The sequence below is a fragment of the Platichthys flesus genome, chromosome 21, assembly GCF_949316205.1.
Source record: "Platichthys flesus chromosome 21, fPlaFle2.1, whole genome shotgun sequence".
Classification (NCBI taxonomy): Eukaryota; Metazoa; Chordata; class Actinopteri; order Pleuronectiformes; family Pleuronectidae; genus Platichthys; species Platichthys flesus.
The window spans coordinates 3,225,404-3,243,398 of NC_084965.1; the positions used below are offsets into that span (position 1 = coordinate 3,225,404).

General features: G+C 45.4%; 1 protein-coding gene and 1 long non-coding RNA gene across 2 annotated transcripts; one reads left to right on the plus strand and one right to left on the minus strand.

Annotated features, from left to right (window-relative positions):
• Positions 1-53: 53 nt before the first annotated feature.
• Positions 54-1,486, plus strand: LOC133933009 (uncharacterized). The gene is made up of 3 exons (XR_009912014.1): positions 54-169; positions 343-420; positions 777-1,486. It is a non-coding gene; the product is annotated as an uncharacterized LOC133933009 (long non-coding RNA).
• A 946-nt stretch (positions 1,487-2,432) lies between these two features.
• On the minus strand, positions 2,433-17,474 carry map3k15 (mitogen-activated protein kinase kinase kinase 15). Its single transcript, XM_062379947.1, has 30 exons — positions 16,798-17,474; positions 15,216-15,355; positions 14,890-14,913; positions 14,457-14,534; positions 13,660-13,853; positions 13,240-13,408; positions 13,054-13,160; positions 12,677-12,847; positions 12,480-12,592; positions 12,240-12,399; positions 11,992-12,142; positions 11,797-11,904; positions 11,388-11,437; positions 11,191-11,286; positions 10,899-10,986; positions 10,688-10,821; positions 10,430-10,557; positions 10,015-10,145; positions 9,383-9,488; positions 8,462-8,619; positions 8,204-8,387; positions 7,894-8,071; positions 7,074-7,248; positions 6,387-6,572; positions 5,698-5,803; positions 5,238-5,478; positions 4,508-4,620; positions 4,324-4,430; positions 4,161-4,237; positions 2,433-4,018 (listed from the first exon to the last, which is right to left on the minus strand). Exons 1-30 carry the CDS (start codon positions 17,099-17,101, stop codon positions 3,925-3,927), a joined length of 4,071 nt encoding a protein of 1,356 aa, XP_062235931.1. The 5' UTR covers positions 17,102-17,474; the 3' UTR covers positions 2,433-3,924.
• Positions 17,475-17,995: the final 521 nt, after the last annotated feature.

Below are 17,995 nucleotides of genomic sequence, written 5' to 3' on the forward strand. Positions count from 1 at the left end.
ATATCAGGTGACGCTTCCGCCTGCGTGCACTTGTTTGTGTGCGTGCAGGGCGGATTAGCTGCTGCACGGTGGTCTCCAAAGTGCGTGTGGTGAATTTCATGGTGAGAAGAGGAGGTTTGGTGCGATGCCGGCAGCAGGACATCAGAGAAGGCTGCAACATAAACGCTGAGTAAGATTATCTGGTTATATTCACAGGGTATTAAAGTACGACTACTTGAACATGTCTCCTTTCTTTTCACGATGACCCACTTTGTTGTTCACAATAAAAGTCTTTTATGTCTTTTTACATGAACAATTTGTGTCACTGTGACGATTGTGTGTTGTTTTTTGTTTCTCCTCCAGAATACTGGAGTGGAGACGCCGCCAAGTCTGTGTGGACCCGACGTCTCTCAAGATGCAAAACCAACTGGCGAATTTGTGGTGACATGCACACACAGGCACACACGGCAAGATAACAAAGCACAACTGGAGTGTGTTACCTCCTTGACTTTCTGATTCACACTCAGAGTTTTAAAAGTTGCTTATAAACATCTTGAGTCTTGACACTATTTGGAACTAGCAGGTCTGCAGGTCAGGGCTCCACCAATTGCCAATCATCCCCCCCAACCCCCCCTGTTTTTTAGACTCAATTGAGACTCATCAATTTTACGCATTGGGGTTAGGGTTATGACTTTTTGGTTTCGTTCATGTCCCATCCTGCATCAGAACGGGTTTTCATCACCTATTGTTTCTACTCTCAACCTGATCCATATCTTGCTTTGTGTCTTTTGATCCAGCCGCAACAGAAAAGAAAAGGGAGTGAGACATCACGGTCGCCCACACAGCAGGAACACAAAAATCTGATCGTACAGAAACTGTCGCCCACCACAGATGGCTCAATGTGGAATGGATGTAGATGTTTTCAGTTGTCTGTTATGCTCGTAGACAAAAGGACGTTCTTTAACGTACTATATGCTTCCTCCTGCTGTGTAGCACCATCTGAAGTTTACTGGGTTATACACAAGCTTAAAATATATTATTATACTGCATGTTCCAATTCCCGAAAATATTATATACACTTTTTTCTCATCTCAGCGTATTCCTTTGCATAAATTACCCAAGTTAGTATCTGCGTTGCTTGTATTCAAATCAAATGTGTTCATTTTCTGTTTTTCTGGGATTATTTCTTTAATATTTTTGTTATAATTTTCAGAACGATATTTTGAATGATGGGAAGATTTGGAGCTCGTATGAAAAAAGCTGCAGAAAAGACAATATTTTCTGCATTTTAATTTTTTTTCTTGTCTGGAATCTTGTTCCATAGAAGCAAAATACAACCTGCAGAATGTAAAGTGAATCACGAGCTCTGACATTTCCTCATTGTTGTTCTCCATGTTCCTTTGTTATGTAATTGATGATCTGGTTGATTAACGTTACCACGCTGCATGATGACACTTCAGATAATTACTCAATCTTGACCTTTCAGTGTAAAGCTGCCAAGTTTCTGGGTGAGGCTTAACACAGAATAATAACTTACGTGGAAATATAGCATTAAAGTTTCTGTTCACATAAAATGATTTTTCATTTAAGAAATGCTGTAGGTAGAACTTGGTTAAAAGGAAATGTCCAATGGAGAAGCCTTGTCCATCTTTAATGTTCCAACATGGGACTTTTTCAGACATTCATGGTCTCCAGAGGATAAATTCTAATTCCAGTGATCCATTAACTCACGAGTACTTTGTGTGTACTGATAATTAGGGTCTGTTTCCCTTCAATGTGGTAAATATGTGTCTTAACATGCTCGTATTGACAAAATATGAATTTATAATCATGCTTATGAAGCTGTATTATTAACTTTGCGATGCTCAGAGAATCATTCTCAATACAGTCGGGTTTACTGCAGTGAGCCAACTCCCCCTTTAACGAGAGGGAGTGGAAGCTCTTTGTGTTATTGCAACACTGCAGTGCGCTACACACACTTCAGGAATATGACTCAACGCGTAGTTACTTTCACCTGAGGTGAGAAAAAAAACTTGGCAGGCGGTCAGACAAGGTGATGAAATCTGCAGATAAGTGAGGGAGGAAGAGAAAGAATGTAGGCGAACGGGATTCGGAGAGAGGACAGGTTTCAGGTGGACAACGAGATGTTGGGACATATAACGGGGCAAAGGAGTGACTGCAGGTGTTTACTGAAGGTGTTACAGACACTGAGGTTTGTCTAAACTCACAGGTTGAGTCTCGAGTTTCTCTGTCTCCTCTTATCAGGTGAAACTCGGTGAGGATTATGGCAGAAGTAAAAAATACGAGGACAGAAGCATTTTAAAAGTATTAAAACATAAGAAATGGCTTCAACAAGGTGAAAGTGTTATATTTAATTACTGATTATCACCCCCCCCCCCACACACACACACACACACAGACACACACACATAAACACCTCAGAGACAGATACGTCCATTATTCCCAGGTTTATTGCAGCTCTAAAGCAACCAGGAAACACACAAGCATATAATTACATATAACAGTGTGAATACAAAAAAATAAAATTGAATACAAGTTCACACAGAGGAGAAAATTACAGATAATTCATTGAGAATATCAGGGAGATCAATATTTGCACGGGTCAATCGCTCATCTCAGTGTGGCGGTTTTTCACTTTGCAAGAGTTAAGGCTTTAGGTGACAGGCGAGGGCTTTAGGAAGTGTACGCATTAGTTTGTGTGTTTTGGAAATAATTCACAATTCAACCTGAAACTAGAAGAGTTCGAGTCATTTGTCTTGGTTACGCTTTGGCTGAAAAATGAGGGGACGGACCCAAAATGAGGATAGACACATAAATCAGTCTGGAGGTTGTGGAGACACTGGTAATACTGGTGAGTTGGCAGGAGTACGTGCAAAGAGATGCACATATATACTCTTTCAAAATTCTGGTTGTTTTAAGTGGTTATTCCCATCTGGCAGTCAGCTTCCCAATGGAGTCCCAAAATATAGATAAAACTGAAATAAATCTATGAAAAATTCATGACATTATTCTTCTTAATCACAAATATTTGCCTCCTCAAACCTCTTAATTTAAAATATTAATTATTATTTGGTTGTCCTGCTCATGATGCCAGGAGACATGAAGGCTATACGGTGTTTGAGGCGTCACAAGATACAAATGTTTGGGACTTACTGGTTCAGTAAAGTGGATGTACGATGGTCATTTACATGTTGATAGTTTAACTTTGGGTTATGACTTGAAAACGATCAGAACATTTTCCTCACACTTTGCATTGCTGCTGCACCTCTTTTCAGCCTCTGTCTGTAATACTTGGTTTTAGCTCCTGTCTCTTTAAGACCCCAGTCTGCTCTGATTGGCCAGCTGGCTCGCTCTGATGAGATTGGTCGGCTGCTTCCATGGCACGTCTGTAATCTTGGGCCTCAGCTCTCTTGGCGTTTTAAGGGGGCGTGGCAGTCAAGCATCTGGGCGTGTATTATGCAGATGTGGGGCGTTGTGATGTCATAAGATGGCGATGATGCAGAAGAATCAGACGACGGGCGAGGTGTCTCAGCAGCTGTGGGCTTTTTAACTCGTATATTTACAAAATCCTTTAGAGTACGAAGAAACCCTGAAAGGCATCACGTGTCTCCGTTAATATTTCAATTCTAAAGCTGACGTTTCATACGCAAGAGGAAATCATTTTCAGGTCCCTTGTATACACTTGTTAAATAAATATTTAAGTGCACATAAAGATACGTAGAGAAGTGCCGGCGGTAAAGCGCTTTGGTCGGATCAGGCCTGACTCTGTGAGGACGAGCACAGACTCAGTTTGTCGTGTGTGAGCGACGCAGAGACAACAACTAAAGGAACAGTGCGGGCAGAGAGAGGAGAGAGAGCGGCACGTGGCCGAGCCAGCATAGAGCGGATGTGCGTGTTTCTTCAGATCAGAGTCCACGTGTGTCGTCATGCATCGTCCTCCGAGCGCCGGTCGCTCGTCAGCCGCTCTCGCTCTCGGTGCCGCTGGATGGCTCGCCAGATGCGGCAGAGGACTCCGCCCCTGAGGGGGAGAAGCAGGTTGGGACATGAGAGCACATCAAAAGTGAAGCCAAACCGTGTTGATCGCCCCCTGGTGGCGGGCTGCAGTGCAGGTCCATGTTAGTTCTACGGACAGGAAGCGCATGATATAAAGGAGAAGCTACCGTAGACGTAGACAGCGGAGGTCGTCTTTGGTAACCTCAGTGAGAATGTCCGTCAGCATGTATTCGTCCAGCACAAACTAGGGAAGGAAACAAAGAGGAACAGCTGTGAGGCATTCAGTGGCAACAAACAAAAACAAATTATAAACCAGTTCAGATACTGCACCTTATCGATGGTGTCGGCGTCCGCGCCCTGCTCCTTCAGCCAGTCCACGAGCTGCTTGTCCGGCTCGTGGTCGGCTGGGACGTGGAAGATGGAGGGAGGTGAAATGTCTGAAAGAGGAAAATAAAGACGATTTAGAGACGTCCCCATGAGAAAGAAGACGGTAGATCGGTCAGGGTGTGTTTACCTGGAGGTCTGTGTCGGACTCTGACCAGCTCCATGTCCTGAGATCTCTGCTGCAGCGTCAGCTTCAGGATCTGCTGATACTCCTTCTCCTTCTGCAGCAGCTCCTCCAGCAGCCTGCAGGGGGCAGGGGTTACTCGTCATTATCGTGAAAACATCCACGTGTTTTTGTTATGGACTAAATCTGACGCCACATGAGGTTTTTTCTGTGGATGCCACCTGCCGCTCTGGTGCTGTGTGGCGTCAGTCTGTGGGTTTTAAAGAGAACCAGCGACTGTGTGCAGCTCTGGAGCCGCTGCATATTGTTTTCAAACGTGTGAGCTTTTACGCTTCTGTGCTGGTTAGGGCACATTCCCTCCATTACATCCACTACTTCCGGTACGTGAGACGACTTTCATCATCACGAGTTAAGTGCACAATACGTAGAACGGCCTGGGGCAGATTTCCATGTGTGTGTGTGTGTCTGCAGGAAGGTACGTGTTGAAAAATACCTGACCTACTTTAACCACAACAAAAGAGAATTACCGCCTGCGCCAAAACAATTTAGATCCAAAAAAGTAAGGGTTTATTTTTGCATAGTTTATGAACAAGGGCTAGAGTTGTGAATAAAAACATGTGACCTTCTCCTCAAGTCACAATAAACGTGTGAATTCCCTCCAGGCGTTTCTGAGGCATCGTGATCACGAGGATTGAAAACCCCACGCCTCAGGGTTTCGATGCTTGCGTGGGTTCACCTGTTTGTTTCCTGTTTGAGTCGTCCCAGCTGAGCGCCCAGCTGCAGAGGGGTGCGCTGGGGCTCGTGGGAGTGGGTGGAGTTTAGCGTGCTGACGGCGGGGTGGGTGGGGTCGGTCGTAGCGGCGGGGTCGTCGGCTTGCGGAGCTAAAACGGGACCGAGCTCCACTTCCTCCTCGTCCACCTCGACTTCCTTCTCTGCACCGTCGCACTCGGACGCCGGGCCGAAGTGCGTCTGCAGCTCTGTAGGTCCAGAGTTCAAAGGTCAAAGGTTGAGGTCACAGACCCAGAATGTGTATGCACAGTAAAAAAAGAAATCATCAATATTTTACAGTTAATTGCTAATTAGTTAATTGAATAATCTAATTAGCTCTAATGTCTTATTTCAACTTTCAAATGAAGGACAGATGTTCTAAATGTTAGCATGTGTCCACCAGTTAGTGACCAGAGCTCCGCCCCCACCTGGAATCAGGATGGTGATGGCGGCCTGCACCGCTCGCCGGATGATGTTGTCCATGGCGAACATCCAGTGAGGCTTAATGTGATGATTCCTCAGGACCTTGTTCACCTGAGAGCGTCACACACAAACAGATGAGAGGACACTTCAGATCTAAAACCACACACACACACACAGACAACAGTTTGTGTAACACATGATTCAGAAGTTGACAATCAATAGTTTCTATCACTTTGTTACTGGTTATAATTGTGAATTGTATAAACTAATCAGAAAATTCCCATTAAGGCTCCAGTTTGTAGAATCTATTGGAAGCAGTGGAAGATAATAGTCATAGTTATGTTTTTAATATTAAAGTTTCTGTGTGATTAGTTAACTTTCAGTATAATGGAAAATGATTTATTGTATGTTCACTGTAGATTCTCCTTCATGCTGGATGTTGAGATAAATAAATATTAATCTTATAGAAATATTTCATTGAGATTTATAACAGTTAAAAATATTCCTTTTAATACATATATTTGCTCTCTCAGCGGTTTGTATCATTGTTGCTCATTCCTGCACCGCGCTGCTGTTTCATAAAGCAACATCATCAGTTTCTGGCTGCACTGAATGAGCCAGTGTGTGAACTCCCTGCGGTGTGTGTGTGTTTGTGTGTGTCTGTGTGTGAGTGTGTGTGTGTGTGTGTGCTGACCGAGTCCTGGAAGCCAAACAGCACCAGCTGGATCTGGTTGATGGAGGTGGAGTCGAAGTCCAGGTCCAGCTTGAGCTTGGAGATGGTGGCGGCCATGACGCGCCGCTCGGGGGAATGGATGAAGTCTCTCAGGATGCAGATGATCTGCTTGATGTGATCCACGGACAGCTGGAGCTCCTCAATGCCCTACATGCACAGACACACACATATAGAGACGTTAACATTTGATTTAGCTTCCGGGGCTCTAAAGGAACACTGTAATTGTTTTTCCTTTTTGTAACTTTTATCAGAACCATAATTGTTTAATCAGTTTGTGAGGAAACTCATTGATATACTTGTTTTCTTAGCCCCTTATAGGTCTGTAACTTTTCCCAACAAACAACTTTGAATGAATTTTAAATGAAGTGCAGTAGGGAGCACCCTCTGCTGGATCACAAGGCAAACTACTTCAGTCTGGTGTCTGTAATTTATATTCTCAATTTACACTAACCATAACCATTGAAACTTAATCCTAGCCTAAACCCAATCCTAACCTGAACCTTGGTGCTAAGTCTTAACCCTAAAACAGGCCTTTCAAGCTGTGTCTGTCTTTAAGAAGAGGCTCTTTCCCAAAACGTCTTTTCTCCAGAACGTCCCATAAGTCAAACTGGTCCTCACAAACCCGGTGGACCCGGCCCTGACACACACCTGGATGTGGTTCTCTTTGAGGTAGGAGATGACCTTGTCCTGGTCGTCATTCAGGACCTTGTAGAGAATGGAGCGTCTCTCGCTGTCCTTCTTCAGCAGGAACAGACCGCCATCCCTGTCCTCAGGGGAGGGGGGGGCACTGCGGTCCTCCGACACCGACCCCTCATCTGGCACACTGACACACACACACACAGACACACACAGAGTGATCTCACAGTGATATAAACAAGACATGAGGACACTGATGATTTACAACAGCGTGAGGCACCGGTCTGTTTATTTGCAGATACAAGCTTCTCCTGGCTACTGTGTGTGCCCAGGGAAGTGCAGGAGGCAGCATGAGTCAGCGCCGCAGGTCGTGCACGTGTGTACACACACACACATGTGCAGGTGTGTGCAAGTGTGTGTTTGTGTGTGTGTGTGTGTGTGTGTGTGTGTGTGTGTGTGTGTGCTCAGCCATCAGCTGAAGCTCATAAAATGATCAGACCTCATTATGTCAGTGTTGTAAAAGGTAGTGGAGCACAATGAGAGCACAACAAGACCACCTGCCAGCCAAACACACACAGACACACACACATATGCAAACACATATGCAAACACGTGCACATTCATTCACATCCTTCCACACAAACTGTTCTGACAGCAGAAACACCTCATTTAAATATTTAGCATCCTGTGGTTTTTCATTTGGATTCTCTAATCTCCTCAGACTGAATCTCATTTGAGTTAAAGTGGAAGATCTGGTTTTGTCTGAGTTGTGAGTTGATCCCGAGTCTCACGTGAACGACCTCACTGACTCGATCTGAACACACGTGCACACCTCAGGTAGTTGGAGTTGGGGGGTTTGAGCAGGTTCTCGGAGCCCGAGCTTTTCTTCTTCAGGAAGAAGACGTCGTGTTTGGAGTCACAGTCGGGGCTGACGGAGCCGGGTTCGCTGCTGCTGCTCCCGATGGTCTCGCACTGCAACTGCACCGGCAGGGAAACATTATGGATGTAGTCTGAAAATAAGAAACACAAAAAAGGTAGAAAGTTTTGTCCAGTCTTTGATTTACAAAATGATTGAATAATACAGTTTTCTCTGCTGTTTGAGTTTCTGCACGTATACAGTTTCTCTGTGTGCGTTGACTCACCTGATGGTTTGAAGGCGATCTTGCTCTTCTTGCCCTTCGCGTTGTGCCTGACGAACGTGTCTTTGAGCAGGTCGGAGGCGATGGCTCTCTTGTTGGGGTCGGGCTCGAAGCAGCGCAGGATGAACGACTTGGCTTCCGGCGACAGAGACTCTGGGATCTCCGGGTGGATCTTGAACATGCCCACCTGTAACACGGGGTCGGCAAATCAAATCCACGGTTCTCTTATCCCTGACAGATAACAGGGGGCGAGGAACCAACCTTAAACATGGCCGCCTGTGGTTCCCCCAGCTCGTGAAAGGGCGGTTTCCCGGTGGCCATCTCTATGATGGTGCATCCGAGGGACCAGATGTCGGCCGGGGCCCCGTACCCTCGAGGGCCCTTATCGATGATTTCTGGCGCCATGTACTGCAGCGTACCTGAGAAACAGACGAGCGTGTGAGATTGGGTGCAGCTGGTCTGAATCGAAGGGGAACCGTTGGGCCTTGGCGTTGGAATGTGACCTCACAAATCGTTTTATCATTACGTCTTATTTTGTCTGTGTCCTCTGATTCTGAGCAGATTTGGCATCTGTGCTCTAAATACTGATGTAAACAGAGAGAGAGGGAGATAGAGAGAGCTATAAAAAGATCAGCATCAGAGGAGCAGCAGAGGAGAAAGAAATAAGGACACACACACACACATACACACACACACATATATATATATACACACCTGCTAATGAAAGGTAAACACCATTCTGCCTCTGCTTGATTAGCTGATCTAATTACGCAGCTCGCTGGCTGCTGGAGACGAGCAGATGGAGAGGGGACGTCCACATGTTCGTGGGCACTCGTGTGTCCCGGTGTTTCCATAGCCGCTGATAGAGGCTCATGACATTTTGAGGGTCATTCGATATTTACACTTCTGAGTCTGAGAGTTGGTGTGAGACGGCAGAATTTCTACGACTCCTCTTATGAAGCTCAGACTGGATTACTGCGTGATGAAGTGTGACGGGACTTTACTGAGAGGGTTTTTAATCTCGCTGATGCAGCTGTTTCACATCCTTGTTTGGACAAGGTCTTTATCCTCATGTGACGTTCTTCAGAGTTCTTCAAATGTTTTTTTATGTGTACTTTTGTTTTTTGTGTTCAGGATATTAGCAATTAATTTCAGGAAGAATCAAGTGAGTAAATAAGTTACCTGTGAACGTTTCTGTACATGGGTTGACTCCTGCCAAACGCTTGGAGGTACCAAAGTCGGAGATCTTCAAGACGCCACTGTAGGTGTTCACCAAGACATTATCCCCCTGATGGAGAGACAGAGGAAAAGACAGAGAGACAGACACAACTTACATTTTTATACTGAGCCAACTCATCTCTTATAATCTGCTTTTTGGGAAAAACCAAGGTGTTACTCTATAAACTTGGTTTCTGTTCCAGCACTTGGATCAGTTTGTCCACAGCAGACGATATTAATAACATCAATTGAGGCTGTAATATTGTTCGGTGTTTTTATTTACAGGCTCCTGCTACAACATGTGTTTTCTCAGTGGCAGATAACTTGAGAGAAACAGAGTTAAATTACTTACACCTGCTGAAATGTCAAAATGTCTGACGTGAGAAATATCCACGGGAGCAGAGAAGGTGAGGCGGGTTGTTCAGAGTGAGTCGGCTTTGAGAGTTGGCCTGCTGCCTTTCAAAGTAAAGCTGCGGAACTCGCTTTCAAGTTTTATTTTGTGTAAATAGAGATCACCGGATTATTTTGGTTCAGACTTATTGTCAGAAAGATAAAGGACTGAGGAAACGTAGAATCTACGTCATAATCCCGTGTACCTTGATGTCTCTGTGGACGATCTGGTTCTCATGCAGGTACCGGAGCCCCTCCAGGATCTGTCTGGTGTAGAAGATGATCGTCGCCTCCTTCAGCGGACCCCATTTCGACCGCAGCAACGCCGACAGGCTTCCTGGAGAGAGGAGAGAAGGAGTGTCCATAACCTATCATGAAACGGGAAGACGACCAAGCAGTTAGAGAGACCGCCCAGCAACCCAGAGGTCACAAGCATCGATCTCGATAAAAGACACTTTGTGAGAACATCTGCCGTCCAGCTCGGGTTGAGATCGACAAATACAATAAATAATTATATGTTCTCCATGTGTTTCATATTCCTCTTTGAGGTTCAGATAAATGTCCTATATTACAATTTGTCAGTGTTTATAGAGATATTCCCCCACACATAATAATAATTACCTCCAGGCACTTGCTCCATGAAGATCTTGATGTATCCGTTCTCAGACACAGAGCCCAGGTACTGGACGATGTTCCTGTGCTTCAGATACTTGTGAAGAGCGATCTCCTCGTGAAGCGGCTGCGAGTATCTGATCCACAGAAAGAGACAGAGGTCAGGATCATCCGTTCATCAACCTGCCTCATACAAAGCCTTCTGGTACAAACCCGACTGATATCTATTATCCTGGGTCATTATGGTTTTGGACTACAAGCGCCCACCTGCTGTCTCTCTCTGGAATCTCCTTGATGGCGATCCGGACCTGGTTGCTCATGTCTCTCCCAGCGAACACCACTCCGTAGGTTCCTCGCCCCAGCACCACCCTGTCCTCCTTCTCATTTGTGTCATACTCATACTGATAACACACACACAAATATTGTTAAATAATGTCATAATGTACTCGCTACACAAATATGTGCAAACCCCGCTGACCTCCAGTGTGTCTCCATCTCCTTCCCCTTCCAGCTCCACAGCATTTCCTGTCCCATCAGATATCATCTCCTTCACCATGGAGCAGAATCTGATGCACATGTACACACACACACACACACAGACACACACACACACACACACAACACACACTACATCAGCTCCCATTCCCAGCTGGCAGGTCACGTTGTGATACAAATGCACATACGTACGATACAAACACAGACACACACACACACACACACACACACACACACACACCTACACAGACACATCTAGAGGTGTGTGTCCTCACCGACCGCACTGCTCCTCAGTGGAGAAGTAGATCTGGAAGTCGTCGGAGTTGTCGTGGACGTAGAGGAAGCAGCAGCGCTCGTCGAACTTGCTGATGCTGCAGGGAAGTCGGATCAGAGGGTAGAATTAAAAAGATCTATTAGAATATAATAAATCAAATATTCATGATTCCTCTGAAACAATTTGTTAATTTCATACCTGATGCCTTTTATGGACATTGTAGTAAAGTTCCACTCGTGTATACCCTTCTGTAACGAAGGTGATTTCATAGTTTTAGTTGCACAGTTTAGGACTCACTCAAAGTCATACATAATAAAAAATGTATTTCCATCCCCTCCTGCTATGCAAACATTATGATCATTATTATAATTGATGAGTGAGGTGTCATCTGCCACGTCACATCCTTTATGGCAATTATTCACTATTTCTGTTTCCATTGCATTTTGTTTTTTATCAATAAACAAACTTTAAACCTCAGACAAGCCCAGTTTGTCCAATGCGTCAAACTTTCTGCACATTTTCTATTTACTCATCTACACAATAGGTATTAAAACAGGCGGATGTCGGATGCAATAAGCTGCTGTGGTAGAGACAGGAACATTCTTACAGTTTCAGCAGGAGAAACGTGCCAGATGGAGACGTTCTTCTCTTCGGCCTCGTTGTTGATGGACACATACGAGGGCTGGTAAACCTTCGTTGGCTCCAGAATCAACACCTGAGAAAGAACAGATGAAGAGATGGGTTTACATTTGGCTCTGAATACTGTGTCTGGTGGTGTGTGTGTGGGTTGGGTGTCTCGTACTGGAAAGCGCAGTCGGTTGGTGGTGCGCTGCGTCGCCTCCACGATGATGTCCATCCAGAAGTTGAGTCGCTCCCTCTGAGGAGAATACTCCAGGTTCTGCTTCTTGAACCTCTGGATCAGCTGCAGGTTCTGCACCACCGACCGCAGATACCTGGAAGAGAGAAAAGATGAAATGAATATGAGGATTGAGATTGATTATTCAGATTGTTGTGCTGTGCCTGAAGGAGTCTTTAAATAAAAGTGTTTACCAGAGAGGTGGCTTCAGTTTGAAGAGCTTCTCTGCAGCCTGAGTAGCTTTGGGGATGTCGCTGGCCAACATGCTGACGGTGAAGAACTGTCCCACGTCCCAGTAGTTGTTCATCTTCTCCAGGGATCCTTTCCGTCCAAGCAAACTGTTCAACCTCACACCTAAGACATGATTTATCAGGATGGACCAAGAGGGAAAAACATCAATTTGTCGAGGAGGGTCAGGTTCAGGCTCCTCTCACCTATTTTCCTCAGTTCAATCGAGCTCTCAAACTGCTGCCCGGCCACGATGAGCAGGACGGCCAGGTTGATCCCGGAGTAGAGAGTGGGCTGCAGCTCGAACCCCTTCCTGTACCTGGAGGTGGAGGACGGCACCTTGTTAACGAACACCCAGGAGGACGTGCACAGCAAACACAGACATGAGACCCCGAGCTCTTACCACTGAATGGCATTGTCTCTGTTTATCATGTCTTTACAGTCAGAGTCCAGGAAGATGTCCTTGTAGATTCGTCCACAGAGGCAGAACATGTCGGGTGCAGGATGCTCACATGACTCCAGCACCTGAAGCATCACTGTGAGAGCCTGCTCCCTGTCACCAGGACTGTTCCTCCTGCACACACATCGACAGGGAACTACTATCATATCTACTACATTTGTATAATTAATAGTATAGTAGAATTTAGCATGCTGTACATTTAATACGTTTGTATAAGTGATTAAAACTTAGCTTGATAAATTAAAATAAGGTCAAAAGCCGATTTAAGAGGTGAAAATTAAGCTTGTTGTGTTGTTGCTGTTGTTGTTGTTGTTGTTTACCTATTGAGAGCGAAGGCGTAGTGGAACTGGATCATGGGCTGAGTTGCCAGATCACAAGTCGGCAACATTTCCAGGGTTTGCACCAACTTCACCATGGCGTCATAGTCCTGGTGGTCGGATGGAAGAAATTGTGTTTTCATTTTGTTCATGTGTATATATTGAAGGTGTGTTGTGTTGTGTTAGTACCTGAATGTCTCGGTAGGAGAACAGCAGGTTCATGACGATGTCCTGCGTGAGGACCTCGGTGTTGTCGATCCGGAGCTTGATGCGGGAGAGCTCCTTGGCCAGTTCCTCTCCCTGATATTTCTCCCGGGCCTTCCGGATGTCGTTCAGCAGGGTGTCCTTATAGGAGGCGCTGAGGACAACAAGACAAGGGAGGACATGATGCTTTGGTCATATTGAGTATTCCATATTTGTGAAATGAGAAGGAAAATAGCTGCCGTTTTGTGCGAGGGGACCAGTGAACATTTAAAAAAAACACTTATCATAAACACCGCCATTTAATTCACTTGTTGGTTATGTTTGCGAGATAGTGTGATGCATGCTGGGACACGCTGTCCTCAATACCCCTTGAAGTGGACGTCCTGTCCTGCGTGTGACTCTCACCAGGACGTGACGTGGATGTCCTTCAGCAGGCTGGTGAAGCGGTCGGTCAGGGGGACGCACAGTGGTCCCAGCAGGTTGTCCCAGCTGGGCTGCATGTACTCGCTGGCCCTGCGCTGGGCGTCGCTCTCACAGCACATGTACTCGTGGTTGGGCGTCACGATGTAGGGGATGAAGTAGTAGTTCCCACTGGAGGCCTGCAGGGGGAAGAGAAAACACAACAACACAACATAAACATCAAGGAAAGCAGGAGTAATAAGGGACGGGCTGATGGGATGGAGAGAAAGTGGATTAGACGGTGATAAATGAGGAGGATCCGATGTTCAGTGGCATCAGCAAACTTTAACACAAGCTCAATATCCAGTGTAACACAAACTAATCCACACAAACACACACTCTGCATCTCCACATCTTATTGCCTTTTCTTTTGTGATCTTTTTTGCTTCATCTTTAAAGTTTATTTTGATGAGTAGCCTTCTCCTCTTCCACTTTCTTCTTGTTATTTAGCTGATTTAGTATTTATTACTATGAAAGATCCTCTATAGTGTTATTTCACATGTGTTTATTTTGTTTGTTTGTCACTGGATAAGATCATTAGCTACATGACTTAAATGTATAAATGACAAAAAAAAAACACAATAAAACAAACATCATGGCTTAGTTAACTGCACATTGTGAGAGGATTTCATTTGTTATTCATGCAACATCCCACTGGAGGCTCACTGGTCTCAGCCCCTCGTCCACGCTGTTATTATTAGTCTAGAATCTCCCAGCATGCTTTGGGGCAGCATGGTACCTACTTTATCGCGCAATCCAGAGCCTCTGTACTCTGGAGGCAACGGAACCCACGGAAAACCTAACACTGGAGGACGAGTGGCCTGTGCCACACACACACACACACACACACAAGGACACACAAACACAATATACACACATTAAATAATTTGCTATAAGTAACTGCCTCTAATAATACAATGGTACAACTCAGGAGGCTTGCACGTGTGTGTGTGTGTGTTTGTGTGTGTGTGTGTGTGTTTGTGTGTTGTGTATTCCTGTGTGCATACATGCAGGTGTGTGAGGACCAACATGTATAGTCACGAATACTATTTCCACACATAGCTTGAGACAGTCTGTGCACATAAATCAAAAGGAAACAAACACACATACACAAACACACACACACACACACACACACACACACACATACACAGACATACACACAAAATAACTTGCCGTGTTTTTCTGCGCCACCATGTCCTGCAGAGAGAAACAACAGAAAGTGTGTCAGATTTGGTGTGTGTGTGTTAGTGTGTGTGTTTGTGTACTCTTGTGTTACACTGCCAAATAACCACTTGGGACAGCTGTCTTCCCCCTGGCAGCACACACTGAATATGCCACACACACATACTGACCATTACAAACATACACACTTGTCTCACACACTAGTCTGTAAATAACTCAGTTGATGACTTTGTTCTAAAGAGGTGCGAAGGTATGGCGTGCAGGAACTCATGTGTGTGTGTGTGTGTGTTAGTGAGTGTGTGAGTATGTGTGTGTACCTTCAGTGACTGTGCAGTGTCGGGGTCGGTGTCGTTGTACAGGATGACATTGTTGGCCATGTCGAAACTCTCCCTGACGCCCAGGTGGTAAAACAAAGATGGCTGCCGGAACACGTCACTCATATCCACCACGGCGATGTCTGGAAGGAGGAAGATTGAGAAGCGGAGGAGTGAAACAAACAACAACAACAACAACAACAACAGCGTGTCTGTAAGGTCAAAGATTGACCTTCATAAGATCAAACTAAATGACAGGAGGGGCTTAAAAGTGGAAATCTATCGGGGCCCTTGAGAACTTTAAAAATGTCTGCAAACGTCTGCAGAAACTCTTTATGAAGTAAATTCAGTATTTTACAACACTTGTTATTTGCTTCCACTTCTTTAAATTCCCCTGGTGATGATTTATCTTTTTGTGTCTCTGGACAATAGTTGAAGGCCTGTTTCTCCTCTGCAGCTTCACGAGTGGAGAGAGAAGAGAGTTGGGTGTCATCCGTCCTGGAGCTTTCAGTTATTCCTTAATTTTCATGAAATGCAACTTCAAATAAAAACTTTTTATAAACAACCCCAACAATACTAGATAATATGAATCTGCTAAGGGAGTTTATGTCTGCAGTCATTATAAACCATATCTGCTCGGGAAGCCTTCATTTAGAGGTTACACTCATGTACACACACAACAAAACTGCAACCAAGTACATTTACTCACATGTAGAGCATGAATCAAAGATTCTTTTATCGACTGAAGCAACAAGTCAATGCAGATATGGTATATTTTGATTCTGCGGGTAAATCCTCTCTGTCTGTTAATGAACTGGGGTTTTGTATCTGAACACACTCTCGTTACAGAAAAACATCATCTTCTTCACATGTATTAAACTTATAACTCTTAGCAGTATAAGTAGCTTTTTGTGTAAATAAAACTTTTACGGTTCTGTAAAGTGGATATTGCACATGTAGAATTTGAACAGGTATTATTCTAAATCACTAAATAGGGAATTCGTATTTAAGAACGAATAATTGAGAAGAAGGTTTGAGATGATATGATTTGTACAACAACACTCATGAACACAAGATGTCCAGGACAGTGCTTTGTCATATTCTTTATGATTTATATTGTTTGGTGTCCCCGAGTGTCTGGAAAGTCATTGTGGGAAAAACACTTGTTGTTATTATATCATTACATGTCATTTAGCTGACGCTTTTGTCCAAAGCGACTTACATTTTTAGTACACTCAACATTTATGAGGGGCCACTTAGGGGTTCAGTCTCTTGCCAAGGACACTTCGGCATGCAGATGGGGAAGAGTGGGGTTTGAACCGGCAACCTTCATGTTGGAGAACGCCCGCTCTCCCCCCTTGGCCACACCGCCCCCATATCAAATAAAGTTGTAATCTATATGAAGACATACTTCAGACGTGCACATACATGCATGCATTCCTCTGCATGTTGTAATTTGTCGCAATCACTGTTTCAACAGATTTTCATTGCGTAACCGCGGCTCCACAGGCTGTTGACAAACTTTACACAAACAATGCGAGACTTTTCAAAGTGTTGGAGGTCAGATCACTTTGTCTTGTCTCACCTGCATCGTAGAAACTGTCCAGCACCGACGTCTCCCCGAAGTCCAGCCTTCCGAACGTGACGGTGGTGAGCAGCGCGCTCTCGGAGTCGCAGGCTCTCTGTAGACACTGCAGGGCTCCGGACTCGGGGCTGCTCGCCATCACAGCCTTCAGCCCGTCGTTCAGAACGTACACGGCCCGCAGGGAGCGCTGCTTGAACGGGGGACTGGGGCTGGACACGTCGGTCCGGTCCCGCTCCGCCACGCTGGCCCCGGCGGAGTGCTCCCCCGCCATATCAGTCACCTGCGCGCTTTGCCCCGATTCCATAGCACGAACGTGAGGAGGTTGAGGTGCGTAATCTCCTTCCGTCTCCGATTTCCTTCCACCTCTCCCTCCGGGGTTAACTCCTTAAGTCTCGCTCTTCTCCGCCGGCTTCTCCTCCTCCCGTCGCTCACTCCGTGCACACTTGTCGTCGCTGGAGCGGGGCGCGTCTGAGTTTGTCCCCGCGCATCTCCGCCTCATTAACCCACATCATGTGCCAATTATCTCGCACCAGGAACTCCAGTTTCCCCCAGACTGGATCCGACTAGATCCCCGAGAGAGATAGAGAGAGAGAGAGAAGTTGGAGGAGGAGGTGAGGACAGAGGGAGGAGGCGATGTATATATTCTCCTTAATTTGGGACTCGATCGCCTCCAAGGCCGCTTTTGACGCTTTTCCACAGGAACGCTGTTTATTCTGCAGGACACAATCAGCCCCGGACACGGACTGCAATGTTATCACCGCGTCTCCGGAGGTCTAAATATAAAACCGTGCGTACTTTACGCGCCGGACGCACCAGCCAAGTTATTCTCAGTTCTCGTCAACGGCCAATACAATCAGCAGAGGGATTCAAATATTTAACTATAACTTTAACACTTCCACTTTTCCTCTGCACTATTATGTCCATTTTTATTCGTAAAGGTCTATTTCAGCCACACAACAAAAAGACTAAGTGGGCAGTTTACGCATTTTACGCACGGTTCCATCTTGGATTAAAACTACGTGGCCAGTGGGTGTTAATAACCCACTGACACAGGAGCCACAGACCCATAAATCACACTTTGACAGAAACGACACGTGCTACTGGTCCCAAAATGGATCTAAGGGTGACCACTGGTCCTCTCTGGATATCTGCAGTGAAGATAGGAGTTTCCGAATGGATCCATATTGCCAAAATATCA